This window comes from Lissotriton vulgaris, chromosome 3_1 (assembly GCF_964263255.1).
Source record: "Lissotriton vulgaris chromosome 3_1, aLisVul1.2, whole genome shotgun sequence".
NCBI lineage: Eukaryota > Metazoa > Chordata > Amphibia > Caudata > Salamandridae > Lissotriton > Lissotriton vulgaris.
In genome coordinates this window covers 1,808,194,639-1,808,212,225 of record NC_141689.1, presented here as the reverse complement: position 1 = coordinate 1,808,212,225, position 17,587 = coordinate 1,808,194,639, and the positions used below count along the sequence as shown (strand labels likewise).

At 47.7% G+C, this 17,587-nt stretch overlaps 1 protein-coding gene across 2 annotated transcripts in view; it reads left to right on the top strand.

Annotated features, from left to right (window-relative positions):
* Positions 1-346: 346 nt before the first annotated feature.
* The window catches only part of HHIP (hedgehog interacting protein), a 234,793-nt gene continuing 217,552 nt past the window's right edge, over positions 347-17,587 (top strand). For both annotated transcript variants that reach the window (XM_086962253.1, XM_086962252.1), the window contains exons 1-2: positions 347-1,237; positions 10,273-10,468. In XM_086962253.1, coding sequence (XP_086818379.1) covers positions 998-1,237; positions 10,273-10,468 — 436 coding nt within the window. In that variant the 5' untranslated portion in view covers positions 347-997. The remainder of the gene's footprint in view (positions 1,238-10,272; positions 10,469-17,587) is intronic.

Here is a 17,587-nt window from a genome sequence, read left to right as displayed (position 1 = left end):
AATGAGGCTGACGAGAGCTAACCTTACAATCCACGCATTCCGCTCAGGTGGGGGTGCGTGAGCCTGAGACCGCACCTGTGCAGCGTGCAGCCCCCGAAGCGGGGGCACGTGACACCAACAGCACCGGCTGCCAGGGAGGGGGAGGGAAGACCACCCCGGGTCTGCAGGCAGCAGCTCGTGCCATTGCCCCGAGCCTGGCGCGCGCCCCTCGGCCTCTGCCCAGCACCGCCGCCTCCCAGGCTGCCAGTGACGTCAGGGGCCGCGCGTGGAGAACCTCCCCGCGCGCGCTAGTTAAAAAGAAGAAGCAAAAAAAGAAGGACTGAAAGAACACGAGAGAGGAGGAGGTAGACCTGCGGAGAGGAGCCAGTGGCACCAGCAGCGCACACACCTCCCTCTGCTAACAGTGCCACAACCCAAGACCAGCCTTCTGCAAAGCAGCATCACACAGACCTGCCATCTGGTACTAGCATCACCCAGATCACCAGCATCACCCTAGGCGTTGTGTCTGTCAGCAGCATCCGCGTAGATCTGCCCTGGGCAGGCAGACTCAGCATCAAATACCCCATTGGCACTAGCATCCCTTCCACACCAACCTTCTGCCAGCAGCATCACACCAGACCTGGTATCTACCTAGGCACCGGCACTGCCCCTGTACCTGCCCTGTGCCAGCAGCATCTTCACCAACAGACTTACCCTCTTTCAGCAGGCACACTTCACACCGGACCTACCCCGTGCCAGACAAACCACCCCGAGCAGCACCCAAACGGGCCTTGTGCTGGCAGCACCAGGAGAGGACCGGGTGCACTTCTGAGATCTGCCCCGGCGAGCACCCTGTGCCTGCATCAGCACCCGGACCTGCCTTGTGCCCTCCACAGCCAGCCGTTCCGCCCTCCGCCTGTGCCCTTCGTCCTGGGAGCTGTGTGACTGAGCCAGGGCCAACCGGTGGCACCGCTGACCCCGTACCACTCCTCGGGGTCCCCGCAAAGCTCAGCCCGGGATGCGGCCCCACCGGTCGGCACTGCTGCTGCTGGCAGCGATGTTCCTGCAGTGCGAGGCCAAGTTCGGTGAGAGGAGCGAGTCCCGAGGGAGGAGACGGTGTCTAAACGGAGGACCGCCCCGGAGGAGCCGGCGCAGGGATTATGCGGGCACAGAGGGCTGCCGCGGGCTCTACCCCCGGCTCTCCTGCTGCTCCCGCACCGACAGCCGCCAGGGGCTGCTGCTGCACGGGGAGCCCAAGGTAGGCCCCGCCTTGGGGGGACAGGGCACAGTGCCACCTGTGCCGGGAGGGACCGTGAGGGGGCCGGTGGGTACTGCATGCCTGGGAGGGTGCATGGGAGAGGGGGTGACCTGTAGAAGCTGTGAAGTTGTTATATAGACAAGTTTGATGGTGATTGTAAAGAACTATGAAAAATATAAATAAAGGAATATAATTGTATCTAGAACTGCACAGGAGCGCGGACAGGGGACGCAACTAAATCAAGGGATAGTGACGATGGAGAAATTGTGATTACGGATCACGTGGGATACTGATGACGAAGAAAGAATAGACAGGACACGAATAAATAATGTCGAAGAATAATGACTAATGAATGAATGAAGGGATGGCTACCTTGCAGGAGGAATGGCCACTATATGAAGGAATGGCGAACACAAGGACAGGAATAACCACTGAATGAAGGGACGGTGAAAATTAATAAGCAGACGGTGAAAATGAAGAAATAGTGGACACCTGATTATTAGAAATATGCAACGACTACGGGATGAAGGGACGTTGAAGTTGGGACAACTGTGACCACTGGAAGGAAGGCAAGAGAACAAGGAACGAACACTGGGTGCCGTGAAGGAAGAATGCCCACCAGACAGAGGAGCTGCGAACGCATACATAATGGACTCTGACAGGAGCAATGGCAAACATCAATAAACGGGGACCACTTGAGAAGAAATGGTGGAAATGACGACTAAGGATACGGGGCATTGGTCCTTCTTTCTCTGGGTGCAAGGAGGCGAAAATGAAGACATAATGACCACTGTGCAAAGGAATGGTGAACATGATGAAAGGTTTCTCTCTGAATGAAGGAACTAGGGAAATGAAGAAATAGTGGTGACCGAATGAATGAATGGTGTTGTAAATGAATAAAAGGTTGGCATTAAACGGAAGCTGGTGAATATGCGGTTTGCAGCAGGTGTGTGTGTGTACTGTGTCTTGGGTTCCTTTAACTGTAAATGCCTGGTTTATTGCTCGTCTCGGAGACCGTGTGTTCTTCATAGGAGGGCTGGCGAAGCCCTGGTAGCCGCTTCATAAAGGAGTCTGCACACTCGCAGCAAGGCAGACCCCTTTGATGGTGGAAACCTGTTTACATGCAGGAACAGTTTTATTATAGGCAAACGTGGTGTGCAATAAGTTTACGGAGAATGCGTATCTCGCACGGTAATCGTGTGCATTTCTGTGCTGACAGGGAGAATTATGCATGCAGAAAGTGTGTTTTAGGGTGCAGGAAGGTGTTGATTAATTGGAAGCTTGATGGCCTTGGCCGCACGGATGTCAATCCTGGCTGCATTCGTTCAGGGTTCCAAGGAGTCTGGGTGTTTCATTCTAACCATCAGAGGCAGGGGGGTGTGCTTTACATAGTGGACATTAGATGTTCAGGGGAGAAGGCTGTCTGCTAGTACAAGAATGTTATGTTCATTTCGAAAGAGGGTGTCGGGAGCAACCATGCATCCTTCGGGCTACTGTGCTTTACTATAAGTGCGGGAGGGTGCTTAGGATAATGTTAGCAATAGGACTTCCATAGCGCGTCGTTCCTCAGAATGCCAACTTCACGGCGCTGTAAAGAGCCGGGCCCTTGTTGCACGGTGAGTTTTAGCGTCAGCAGTGGCGTAGGCGTTGTCAGGATGGGTCCCAAGGTGGCATCCCCAGGTGGCACAAGGGATTGGTTCAGTAGAGCCAGCAGGACGTGCCCACTGGAAGTCAGCGCATGGCAACTGGAGGGTCTGCCAGGGCGGAGAGTTGGTGGGTGGCAGACTAGTCTGGCACGACGGAGCGCATAAAGTTTTCCCTCTTCAAACCCTCGTGTACTCTATGCTACAACGGTGCCCTCGCCCACAAAACCACTAGACAACACTAGGACAACATCTAACATTTGCCGGGAACCCTCTCCTGCCCACTCCCCGGGCACGAGCGCTGCCTCTTTCTCACCTCCCCCTGCACTCACAGCCCAGTCGAGCGGATCCCCGCGCTTTCTATCAAACCAATGCCCACCTCTCCGAACCCCAACTCTTTCAAATTCATTATTCTGCCGGGGTGCCCCTAGTGAGACTGCATCAAGGTCTCGCTTCCCATCGATGCTGGTACAGTAGGGGGCTGGGGTGGTTATATAGCTCAACACGTCAAGCACTGGCAGAGGATATGAGGCTTATAAACGTAAATCGATATGGCCAGGATCACACTGTCCTATTACGCAGCCGGGATTAGAGCCCGGTCCTAAGGTGGTACGCTAATAGCGAGCAGCACACCTCCTGCCACATCCAAAAAGCAGCTGGTGCAGTTAAAACTAAATAAACAATGATCAGGTGTCTTCTCTTCCGCTTCCCTCCCAGCCCTGGCGCGGGACTCCGATTTAATTAACAATTCTTCACTCACAGCGCTGCAATTGTCAGGCCGTGAGTTATTCCTAGAAAAAAAACTCGCCGTTCACTCTCGCTGGCCCAAGCAGAAAAAAACAGCCGCTGCTTCTTCGGATTTTTATGCTCGGTTCACGGTAGATTTCCCTCCCCATTCACATGTAAACAGCTTCTCCGAATCAACATATGTGTCTGGGTGGTATCTCCCACTTTGTTTGGTAACAAAAAGCCATATTGCATCATTTAATTTGCTCAAGTCATGCAAATGGAGAGAGAGAGAAAAAAATGAATAGGACAAAAAGGGGTCGGCCTCTCCTCCTCCTCCCCACTAAACTGCTGCCCACACACGGAGCCCCGGTTGCTTGTGGCGAAAGAATAACAACAACAGCATTGTGTGCAGTGTTAGTTAGTGCACTAATGGGAGGGACTGGGGAACATCACTCTCCCGCCGCCCCCCAGCGCTGTCCAAGTGTTCATGCCTTTTAAGAGGGCATTTGTCCTGCCTTTCCTCCCAGAGAGGGAGCGGGGCCTGCCGCTGGTTTGTGAGGGTCGCGGGGGGTGCTCAGCTGCAGCCTGGCCTTTATTCCGACGAGTAGTAGCAGAGATGCGCCCTCGTGCTCCCAGAGTTACAACACAAGGCGCGTTATTGGCGTGACAGGAGCTGCCAGATGCAATCGCGGGGATGCAAAACACGTTGCTGAGTCCCCAGCACTGGCAGTGCCAGCTGCCATGCGACTGCTGCTGCGTTCAGTGTGTCTCCGCCTGTTGGGTGTGCAGGGGCGCAGTTTGTTTACACACGTTTCTTCGTTCCGTATTGCCACCAAATACTCCTTTCCCTACCTACGTTGCACACGGAGGTGTCTGTAAGAGGGGAAGAGTAGGGAAAAGTTCCTCAGACTCTGTGCCTCCTGCTCACACTTCTTGAAGATTCTGTCCTCTATAGGTTTGTAGTTTGCACTTTACTCGACCAACTGTTGTTCCTCAGTTTCTGTTCAGTGGGCGTTTTTGCTTGGTTTTAATATTACAGTGGGATCTTTTCCAAGTTCGCCCAGGTGATGCGTAACATTTTCTATTGTTGTGTTGCCCCAAAGGAGCAGCTCTTCTGCCAAGTCTGTTTATACCCACAAAGAGTTCCTCCACCCATCTTGTGGTTTTCGGTGCCAGCATTCTGTGTGGTGCTGCTGCAGTGGAGTGGGGGTGGGTTGTTATTAGCGATAGTCTGGGTGCAACCACCCTCAAACAGAACGTGCCATCAGTTCTGCGTCAACCAATGAGGCACCGCGGCTCTCTGCTGGGAATCCACCGCCGCGAGACAGGACCAGGCCCACAGCAGAGCTTCTGGGAGGGAGGCGATGCTCGGAGCCAGGCCCGCTCGGCCCCTGCCCACCTCGGAGGGGTTCACAGCCACGGGGATGTCAGGGCACGGCGAGGAGTAATTGTCCTCAAGTGTGCCCTTTTACAATCATTTGTTTGCTCCGACCCTCAGGCGGACAAAGGCTATTGTCGGACACATCCAACTAAACAAATACCTCATCCCCTCACGCTGGGTCCCTTTAACAGCTGCCGCTCTTGTTCCTACAATGATCTATTTACATATCCGCCTCGGAGTGCCACTGAACTCGAGAAGTGACGGCCTCCGGTCCCACCGTGCAAAGGAAGCGGACCCCAGAGGCCGCCGGCTCGCTCCTAGCTGAGTGCGTTGTTTGTTTCTAGACACGCAATCTCGGTGTGTGGCATCTCACAACGGTCAGGCTCCGCACACAACTGTCCATGGACTCCTCCAGACAAACACTGGGTAGTTTAGGAACCGAGCTGGTGTGTGTTTGCTGCCTTTCTTTACCTCCTCAGTGACTGATGGCTCATTGGATACATGCATCTACTTCATGTATCTGGGGTTGACCCCCTGGTCAAAGGTTCCTATCCCTGACAGTCTACTTAGCCTTTCATCATCCGGAGGCTGATAACATAAGTATCATTGAGTTGTGTGACAATACCCACCCATTATCTGTCAATAGCACCAAGAGTCCCGTCAGGAGTGACGGAGCGCTCTATAAAAGGGCATGTTATGTTATCAGCAGAGAATGTGTCAATATTCAGGTGCCAGCACTTGTACTATCACCATAACAGGAGTATTCCAGGACCCTTCTGTAATAAAGGACACTTTGCAGGGGCTGGGTTAATTTTGGGTAAAAATGAGACACAGGAGCGGAAGTAAGCACACACTGCCTACAGATATCACCAATTTTAATCAGACTCTCTCAAATCATTTAAACATTCAAAATTGCTCTTTTGCCAATATGGATGTGGACAAGCAGCAGTAACTAACCAGAGTCACTCGTGGGGACACACTCACTACATAAGTAATGATCTGTCAAAGACCAATAGGAAACTTGTGTCTAAGATTGGAACGTCTCTGGAGGAGAGATTATAATATAGAGAGCAAACAACTTTACAAAACTGAACTAAGCAAATACTCTAAAATGATCAGAGCAGCAAAGAGTAAATGTTTTAACGACAGAATTTTGAATGCAAACAATCCTGCCAAAGAACTCTTTGCCATATATAAAGAAATTACGGTCCCCAACAGACTATTGGCTCAGGATATGCTGTCCAATGATCTATGCAATTCCATAGCAGATCACTTTATAAATAAAGTGGACACAATTCACGCCTCATTCACTATAATACCTGCGATTTCTATGCAGGTGAAGATGACAGACAGTTGCCCAGATAGAACTAGGTGCTTAAACAGTTTTGTGATGCCAGATCGCCAGTCTATGCTTCGCATTGTTAAAAGTGTGAAATCAGGTTCACCTAACGATGCTGTCCCACCTAAATGCTTCACTGACATCACAGATGTTTTAATAGATCACATAAGTCATCTCGTCTCCCTTTCTTTCTCTGAAAAGCAGGTACCTGAACCTTGGAAAAGAGCTCAGGTTATTCCATTAAAAAAGAAAGCTAATTTGCACGTGTCTCATCTTCAGAATCTCCGCCCAATCTCTCTGTTACCCTTCTGTATGAAAGTGGCAGAAAAAATTGTAAATATACAGCTTATGGAACATTTGGAGCAGGGGCGATTTCTTCACCCTACTCAATCTGGCTTCAGAGCTCAATACTCTACTGAATCGGCAGTCCTTTACTCAACAGAACTGATGAGGCAAATAGCTGATAAAGGCCAGACAGCAGCGCTTGTGTTACTTGACTTAAGCGCAGCTTTTGATACTGTGTCACACTCTACGCTGCTGTCACGTCTTACAGAGATTGGAGTTGAAGGAGATGCATATGAGTGGCTAAAGTCATTTTTGGAAAATAGAAGTTTCCAAATTCATTGTCCGCCATTCAAGTCCACTCCCAGACAGCTGAAGCACGGGGTTCCACAGGGCTCAAGTTTGAGCCCTACCTTGTTCAACCTGTACATGGAACCCCTTGCACGTATAGTTGAGTCCTTCGGTGTTAATATTATAACTTACGCCGATGACACGCAACTAATAATTACACTCAGTCAAGATGGAGAAGAGACAGCTATCAACTTTTCAGCTTGTCTCTCAGCTGTAGCGAGCTGGATGAATAATAACTGTTTGCGTCTGAATGGAGACAAAACTGAGGTGTTGCTCATTGGTAAGGCTCCTTCAGCATGGTCATCAGACTGGTGGCCAGCAGAACTTGGTCAGACCCCTGTTCCTACGGATTCAGCCAAGAATTTGGGAATGATACTAGACACCAAACTCTCGTATGCGAAGCATATCGAAAAGGTTACCGGTAAATGTTACGCAGTTCTCAAAATCCTGCGTAAGGTCCTTGACCTAGTTCCGATGAATACAAGGAAATCCCTTGTCCATGCCCTAGTCACCCCACATCTTGACTATGGCAATGCCCTACTTATAGGGCTGAGCCAAAAAGGTCTGAAACAACTTCAAAGAGTCCAGAATATGGCTGCCCGCCTAGTTCTCAACCTTCCACGCAGAGCTTCAGGAAAGGATGCTTTATCCAAATTGCACTGGCTTCCTATAAAGGAGCGTATACTTTTCAAGGCCCTGTGCATTTCCCATCGTATTGCACAAGGGAAAGGACCCCCTTATCTAAACAAGCTCCTCAGTATCCACCGCCCAAAACGTCATTTAAGATCATCGGGCAGTATGTTGTTTTCAGTTCCTCGCATTTTTAAAGCCAAAATGGGCGGCCGCTCTTTTTGTTATTTAGCAGCCTCCCATTGGAATAAATTACCTCTTGAATTGCGGATGGAACCCTCCGAGAAGAGATTCCGTTTGAAACTTAAGACGCATCTCTTCCCTAAAGACTAGCGGTCTGTGTTTGGTTAGAGATTCTACTGATCTGGTTGGTCTGATGGTTTAATGATGGGGTTCGATAGCGCGGGGACACACTGTTCAGTGTAACCAGGCGCTCAATAAATGGTTTTATTATTATTATTATTAGATAGTTCTTCAGTGAGTGTTGGGCTCACCGAAGCCCAGGCTAGAATGAAGCCTTCATGGGCCTCCCATGGATGAATGGTGCTGCCCTGCTGGGTTGCAACAGGTGCTGCCTCTCAAAGATCCACCAGTACTTGATATCGTATTATTGGCTGAACTCCTGGTGCCGGGTCTTTGCAGCAGAATCCAAGAGACCCGAATGTTTCTAGACCCTAGCTTTATTACCTTATCCAAAGAGCAAGCAGATGTACCTAGAACTCACAATGGCTTGGATTCATCTGTGACCATGGGAAGTAGCACTACAGAAGTACTCTTTTACGTACTCTGACACGCCTTCGTAAATCGCCCCTAAACATCCAACTCTCTATTAGTAAAAGTGCAGAGAGGATATGAGTGTTTCTATTTCTACATGAATTTTCACATTTTTGATATTTTGGGGCTAATTCATAGCCATTTAAGAGTATGTAAAAGAGTACTACAGGACGCCTATTTTACATACTCCAAAATGTCTTTGTGAATAGCCCCTAAATGTATTTTAATACAGACGTGCATTTCGTTTGGATTTTTGTTTGCTTGAGGAAGAAAAATGCATCACTTTCTCCCTACCTACATTCATGACATCATATTGGGGTCCATATGTGAAATACTTTTACAATGTAATCAAAAACATGTCTGCTTAAAACTGTACATACATGTTGAAAACTGGTTTTAGTTGTGTAAATACAAGATCATGGCCTCTGATTTTGTAAACCCACAGACTTCCTTCTGAACATGTGGTAAAATATCACTGAGCACTGAGTGCAGCCTGAGCAACGGCAGTTCCCTGATGTGTGCTACTACAGTGTCGTAGAACATTAGCTTCCCACACCCAAAGTTGGTTGAAGTGTGTTCTAATGGAAAGAGAAACACTGAACATTTATAGATGAAGCAATACATCTAAAATGACATATATTAATGCACACTTTTTTCTGACGTTTTCAGCAGACTTTCTGACTTTTAAACCAGTGCCCAAGACAGTCATTATTTTGTTTGACAAAGTAGTACGAATGATCATCTTAGGTGTTTCTCAAGATAGGCATATAGAACAAATTCTTTGAAAGCCAGCCCTCTCCTCTGACATGTAGACATGTAACTGTCAATGCATAGCTTCCAACTGGCCCCATTGCCTGAGGGTCACATTCAGCCCAGAACTGAATGTTTAGCCAAAATCTCTCTGCATGCTGGGACTTGAACGCTAGAATCCAAATAGCTTTTTGCCCAAAAGTCATAGATGGTTTAAAGTGTTCTTCATGAAGTGGGTTGAGTTATCAGCCAACGAAAGGTGCCACCTTGCCCCATGTTCTGAGAGTTGAGTGGGAGTGCGTTTTTTAGCCACTGTCTGTATTCATTTTGGGATCTGTAAGCACATAGGGATAATGGAGGAATACATATCACTTGTGATAGTGTATGAATTACTGTTCAGTCACAACCAGGACTGACTGAAAGTGAGCTGTACACAGGAACGCTAGCCTCATACAAATATGCAGCCACTGTGTTTTGCACGTAATTACGAATTTGCCACATTTGCCACATAACCCATCATCTGCTGGGAAATTGGGTGATTTTAACTAAAAAGTTGTTTCTAGGGCAGACGGATCCGTTTCTGAAAACGCAGCAGCACAAGTTACTGCTTGTGTGGTCACAGAGGTTCGCAGAGGTTGTCAGGTCATCTTTCAGTTGCTTATTGATGTGTTTATGTATTAAACTGCTACTAATGAGGTGAAATATTTGCCCATACAGTGTTAACATGAATAAAAATGAAATTATGAAGTATTATCACAAAGTATGACATATTATGCCGCACAATTTGCTTTTTCTTGCCATATAACATAGTAAACCCTACTGTGTCATTTGATCCTCCCGCCACATAATTCCAGTAGCCCTGTCTGTGCAAAAATATAGGGAGCTGACCCCTTCTTCTGTTAACAAGTCCTATTTCATGCTGGTGACTTCCTGTCAGTTCTGATATTTATACCAAGCATACTGAAATTTATAAGCCCATATTTATAAGTGGAAAAGCAAGACGATAAGTCCCTCTATGGTTAGCGTGGTGCTTGAAAATCCAGAACCGACCTAATGTCACCCTTAGAAAATGGGTCAGTTGAAGGCTCCAGTTCTTTCTCTGTCCTGCTGCCTGGGCTTCCATTGATCATCTATTTCTGTTTTCTGTTGCTTGCAGATATATTCTGTTACCAACAACACAGAGTGTGGGAAGTTGCTGGAAGAGCTAAAGTGTGCCTACTGCTCACCGCAAGCACAGGCCCTCTTCCATGCACCTGAGAGAGTGGAGGCGGCCGAGAGAGAGCTGGTGCTGCCGGTGCTGTGCAGAGACTACTGCAAGGAGTTCTATTACACCTGCCGAGGACACATACCAGGTAAGGACAATGTCTCACAGAGGCAAAAACAAACTGCAACAATTGGAATACTTGCTGTGGCCCAGGATAGTCATGGATTTATAATTACCTACGCAAGCATGCCTTCCCTGCTGGAAATTCCAGCTGCCAGGGATAAATGCACTAGAGTAGCAAGGGTGCCTTGTACTGCAAGTACAATGCACTATTGTCTACAAAACAAAACAAAAATGGGTGAAGTTGGCCTCTCTCACTGGGCATTGGTGCTACTCTTCGGCTGCACTGTGGGCAGATAGGCCCCTATATATAAATTGTTTAGGTTTTGTCTCTTGTCGATGGCATATTGATACATTATATATATTTTTAAAGTTGTGGAGACAAATGTAGTAGCGTTTATTTGCATCTTGGAAGTGGAACAGTTTTATCACATCTTTTGGATTTCATATTTGTAACCATTAAAAATCAATGTTTTTTTTCTACTGGACGTGTTTTACCTAGGAATACCAAATAACACCATTTGACCAATAATGCAGTGCTGCACTTTTCTTTCACAAATCATTGTTTTCAGGTGTGTGAGTTTAATTGAAACAACCAAAATTTAAAAAGTCTAGGGATTAGTTTTTAAACAAAAAAATAGAAAGAAGTTGGGCACAGATTTTATGGTGACACAGAGCCATCTCATAACAAGTTAATCCGTTTACCAGGGGACTATGCGGCAAGCCTTCTTTTTTCTAGCTATTCCAATGTCACACTTTAGGTCGGCTCGCTCCTTTGATGAGAATCAAAAAGGCAACTACTGGGATTCATCTAGTTGTAAATAAAAAGCCCAGAACTGCAGCATTGCGTCCTTCCTGACACGGGTCATCGTCTATTGGCTTTAATCTAAACATGCAGAAACCATTACATGGCATCTTTTTTCTCCATCCCCTGACCAGCTCACCTTCTTCCACCGAAGGCTTTGACAACACCAAGGGCCTTTATGATTTTCAACACTTATTGCATGTTTATGGCTATCTTTAGCCGTCTCCATAAGGAACCAACGTGGGAAAAGAGCCGGCCAGGAAACTGCTAACTCGGCCTTAATCGGAGAGTGAAGCGAGAGTGTCCGTTCTTTTAATGGCGCTGGTTTGTGCAGGAAGTCACAGATCCGGCCTCAGATAGCGCTAATGAGCAGCGGAGGCCCCGGCTGCACCGCAGAGCTGGGACGGACATATTAAAGGGGCGCTTTGTCGTGTAGTAAATCCATCATGCACACAGGTGTGTGTCTGTGCAAACACATGACTAGTCACCCCTCACCCCAAGGCCCCACCACGGACGTAGTCACTCACAGCTGTCATACCCTTCCTTCCACCCCATCACATGTGGCAACCTCAGCCACTCCTGGTTTTCTAAAAGACTAGCTTGCATGCTGGGAATTTTTTTTAAATCCATGCTTGCAACGATCAGAGAGGAACTGCAAGTCCCTAAATGCCCTGCATGGCTGAAAGGGCCGCTTGACAACTATATAACTCCATGCCATCATAAGAGGACATTCCCAGTCCCTGGATTTTTTTAACAATAACTACAAGATCCTTTACTCTATTTGGGTCACGCAGTTGTACACGAAGACTACAACTACCAGAATGCACTGCCTCAATGCAAACCTGGTAGTAAACGTGGCGTCCTCTTGAAGCCTTTCTTGTAATCCTCCTCTCAGCTACTGTTCTCCACACACATGACATGCAGGCTGCTCCTCCCCCACCCCATCCCACGCTCTTTGAAAAGCACCGACAGCTCTACCCTGTAACATCAAAGAAATATTACTATTTTTACAGGATTTCATTCAGAGTAAGGAGTTGTGTCTGTAGTGTAGCTATAACTATTAGACCCGGAGTGCTGCTCCGAAACAGTTATCACGCGCACAATCTAAACAGAAAAGGAGTGTGTTTTGCTCCTCCGCTAAGACAAACATTGGCGCGCAGTTGCTGGTCGCCTTTGCTGCGGTTCGGCGTGTACCTAAGCCCATCCGAATATGAAAATATTAGCCTTGCTTTGGTAAACTGCGGAAGGCCTCTGAAGGCTGTTCGAAAGCAGCTGTTCGGCCTCTTTATCACCCTCCCAAAGGCTGCCCCTTGCCAAGACTGCCCGCCGACTGGTGGTAACGGATTACAGCGTGCGAATGTGTGGCCTTAGCCGGGTGCCAGGAGGAGGTTTTTTTGTTGCATAATCAATCGGCGTCCTGGGTTCGCTTCTTCTATTAAGTCGATTTCCAGTTATTTGTGGTTCTAAAATCGTGGCTAGATGGGGTAGAAAAGCACGCGCCAGGCAGAAGTAAGGACAGACGAGAAGGCCTTACCCTCGGCCAGCAGCACAGGAGCCGCGGCGGCCCCTCCTCCACGCGCCACCCCCCTTCCCGGCCAACATATGTGGTGACGAATGACACATTTATTTTTCTACTAAGCTTGTGTATATGTAAAACCGCTGAAGTGCATCAAGATGTCAAGTGCTTTCTGTGGCCACCCAGGCAGCCTTGAAAGATAAGCAGATGAAAGCATCATTCTCGCGCTGGACAGGGAAGCGTCTGCGGGCCTCCCCTCCAGCTTCAGCGGGGCTGCACTCGGGCCTGCTCGGTACTCTGCCAGACTTTAACCCCGGGGCCTGCCCGTCCACGAGACTCTCTGGTCCTGCTACATGCCCAGCCTTATTTTTTTCTATGATGCCACACCACACATTATTTAATGTCCGCTCCCAATCCAGAACCTATGAATGCCAACTTACTGCCTACATTGACTTTTTTGCTCTTTCACCATTGTATGCTCCTATCTGTTTATCTTGTTTTCTTTCCTGATGTACAGCGCTCTGGTGCCAAAAGGGTCATGTTTGCGCTATATAAAACTCAATACATAAAAAAAAAAAATGTGTATATCTTTATTGAAATACACCCTGGCATCTCAGACACTTTTTTAGAACAGCCCACTTCACTGGTTGCCCCACCCCATGCTTCCACTGCCTGTTCATAAGAAGTTTTTAAGTCTTACATCTTTTTTCCAGTTACCATATCACGATGGGCAGAGTCAAAGAGACTCAGATTTGCCCAGTGTCTTGTGGCATGGACTGCTTCCCAAGGAGCATCACTGGTCCACTTATGATATCAATATTTGTATAATGCCCTCTACCATTATCCCGACATCATCACCACAGTAATTACATGTGAGGTTGATCCCACCTCATGTAGGACAAAGAAGAAGAAGTAGATATGCCATAGTCCAACTTCATTTTATTAGTGTTGTGCTATTTTAAAACCATACATTCTGTGTTGTGCAGATTAAAATCACGCCAGAATTCGCACTCGTATAGTGCCTTTGTGCCGTTTTTTCCCATACCTGACTCAAGGGGAGGGGAATCATTGAAGGGCAGCAGGGAAGCCTAGGCTCAACTTTCATTCCTGACCGCCCCGTTCCGACGAGGTAACTAGTACCGTTGTGCGGAGGGTGGGTCAGGTGAGAGCCAGGTACTTCCGGGAGCCACTGGTGCGGTTAGCGCTCTAGTGGTCTGACTTCAAGGGCTATTTAGCCCTCGCCCACCCACGAGCGCGCAGCAATCGTGAGCAGCCGAACGCACGCCGAAGAGCAGCCAAAGAGCGGCCCGTCTGCACCCATCTGCGACTGGACGTGGCGTTTGGCTCTGCTTAGATGGATCCACCCCCCGCTAAGGTAATTGGTCCTACCTATACTGCCCAAGAACTGAAAGAGCTGCGGCCGACCCCACTGATAGGATGTGCCCGAGACCCTTTGCCATGCCCGGAAGGTCCCTTTTGCTGCATGAATTGTCATTTTCAGGCATCTTATCAGCATACCCATACGGGTACTAACAGTGCTAGGGAGAATCCCTCTCCTAGTGGCCTAAAGATCTTTCTTTTGAATACCCGTTCTCTGCCAAAACATTACTGCGAACTATGGGATTTGGTCTATTCGACCGTCCCAGACATCTGTTTCCTAACGGAAACATGGCTTAAACCACACACAGTCCCAACCATAATGCTTGGGGTCCCAGTAGGTTATAAGATTTTGCATCTAGACCGCCCAGACAAAATAGGAGGGGGCATAGCGGTCATACATAAAGAAGACTTAAAAATCTCTATACTTGAACAACGCATCAGCCCTCTGATGGAAATAATAATATTTAAGGTCAGGTCTACTGCTAAAACTCACTGGAAAGGAGATTTAGTCTATCGTCCTCCTGGATCAGCGCAGGGCTTTACATTGTCCCTTATGGAGATGCTGGCCCCTTATCTTAGGGCAAAGGAAGACTTTATACTTTTAGGAGATTTTAGCATTCACGCTGACATCCCCACACATCCAGATACCCTCTCCTTGCTTTCAGACTTATCCACACTAGGACTCCACATACAAAATAGTGGGGCCACACTCTTGATTTGGTTTTTGCTAACTGTTCCAATATCCAATGTAGTCCTCATAGGTGCGTGAATTGGTCTGACCACTTCCTAGTCGAATTTTTTCTATTAGACATGAACAGTCCTCCCCACAGATCACCCCTCCCAGCCATTTGGCGTCGCCAATGGCATAAAGTAACAATGGAGGATCTACAGACAGTATGGAAGAAACCGGTGTTTTTAGAAACAGACGATGTGGAATCTGCATTGCTCAAGTATAACAACTCCCTAGCAGAGGCAATTAATCACCTGGCCCCCCTTAAAGTCCATAAACAACACCCCACCTCTAAACAAGAGGTTTGGTATTCAGAACAGCTTAGAATAGAGAAACGAGGGTGTAGAAAGCTGGAGAAAGTATGGAGGAAAACCCGGACGGAGGAAAGCAAGAAAACCTACTTAGAGGCTCAATCCAGTTACTACAAACATATCAGATTAGCTAGAAGGAACTGTCTTACCTTGCAAATAGCTGAAGCAGGTAACTCCTCTAAAGAATTATATAAAATTCTACAAAATTTTGTTAAACCAGGAGCTTGTGAAAGCCCTGATGACTTCTCCCAACCCCTCTGCGATAACATCTCTATATTCTTTGAGAACAAAATTGAGATGATATATGGAAAAATAACGTCCTCCAGACCCAGCAATAATATCATCACGGATACTTTGTCTCAATCATTTACTAATGATGACAGCTCGCTAATGATGTTTCCCGAAATCAATGACTCTGATTTTACCCCTCTAAATAGCCACATTAAAACAGGTTCTCCTGATGATTTCATTCCTGCCAAAATGGTTGCCTCCTTGAGCCTATTGCTCAGGTCAGAGATGTTATCGATAATGAATCTCTCACTTAAGGAGGGAAAAGTGCCCTTAGAGTGGAAGAAAGCCGTGGTAAACCCTATTCGCAAGAACTCGACGCTACCCTGGACAGACCTTTCTAACCTCCGCCCCATCTCTCTTTTGCCATACCTCAGCAAGATGACCGAGAGGCATGTAAACACCCACCTGTCTAAGTACATCGAGACAGCGGGAGGTCTGGACTATTCCCAATCTGGGTTTAGACCTAATCACAGCACCGAATCTGCCCTCCTTTCTGTGACCAATAACATCAGGATGGCACTGGACAGTGGGGGCTCTATGATTCTGGTGCTGTTAGACCTTTCCGCTGCATTTGACACAGTGTCACATGGCATTCTTCTCAGTCGTCTGCGGAAGGTGGGGATAGGAGGTCAGGCTCTGTCATGGCTGGAGAGTTTTCTCTACAATCGCAATCAAAGTGTCATGCTAGGCTCCCTACGTTCCACCTCTAGGGAGCTCACCAAGGGGGTGCCACAAGGCTCATGCCTAAGCCCTACACTTTTCAATGTGTATGTGGCCCCCCTGGCGGATATTGTGCGAGCGTATGGGTTCACCCCGGTATCATACGCTGACGACACCCAGCTCCTGTTCCCGTTTCAAACTCTCACACCTTCAGTCAGGAAATCCTTCGCTGAAGGCATGAGAGCAGTGGCAGACTGGATGACCCTAAATTGCCTCCAATGCAACGTAGGCAAAACTGAGGTCTTGTTGTTCGGGGAGGCACCTCTCCTGTGGTCACCAGATTGGTGGCCTTTAGACCTGGGACCTGCTCCCTGCCCTAAACAGATAGCAAAGAATCTAGGAATACGTCTAGACCAGGCCTTGCTACTAAGAGAACATGTTAATCAGGTGACCGGGTCCTGTTTCCACACTATTGGACTCTTAAGACAAATCTTTCCATTCTTGCCTGATCAATACAGAAAGACCCTAGTTCAGACCCTTGTAATAAGTAGGTTAGACTACTGCAATGGCCTTTACATCTCTGCCAATGAGGAACAACTCAGTAGATTACAAGTGGTCCAAAACACCGCAGCAAGACTGGTCCTCAATGCCCCGGCCAGATCCCCCTCCCGTCCCCTCCTTGATACACTCCACTGGCTTCCAGTACGCCAAAGTATCAAGTTTAAGATTTGCTGTACAATTTTTAAATGTCTTTCTGGCTCTGGACCAAAATACCTGACAGAAATATTTATACCCTATAGGCCTGAACGTGCTCTACGCTCCAGCAACCAAATGCTTCTTCGGGTACCACGTGTAAGGAAAGTAAGACAGGGAGGTCGAGCCCTGTCCTATAAAGGCCCCGTGCTATGGAACTCACTCCCCCTTATTCTGAGACAGGGCACCAACCTCCAGAGTTTTAAGAAATCCCTTAAAACCCATCTTTTCCCATCTGTGTAATCACAGCACACCTCCCTGCGCAAGATTGGGTAACATAGCCTTGGCATAAGCACGGAGATACCCTCTAGGGGGTCGATTCCTGCGCTATACAAGAAAATAAATAAATAAATAAAGTAAGACCTTGATTTAGGTCTATTCGGAGGAATGCGTGCAATCTACTTTGAACTCCTGGGACCTGAAGATAGGGAGGAAAGGATGTCAAATAGAGTTTCTCAGTTGCAATCTCATTTGAGACTGGGACCATTCCTATGCAAGATCCAGCCAACAAGGAGAAGAGGAATGTGCTGAAATCATTAATTCAAACCATGCTGGAGAAGAGGGCAATACAATTAGTGTTGTAAAGAGAACTGTATTGATGCGCCCACTCCAGAATTGCCCTGGTTCCAAAACCGGAAGGAGGATTTTGTCTAGAAATCGACTCAATAAATGTCAATGGGAAGAAAAGGAGGGTTCATTTC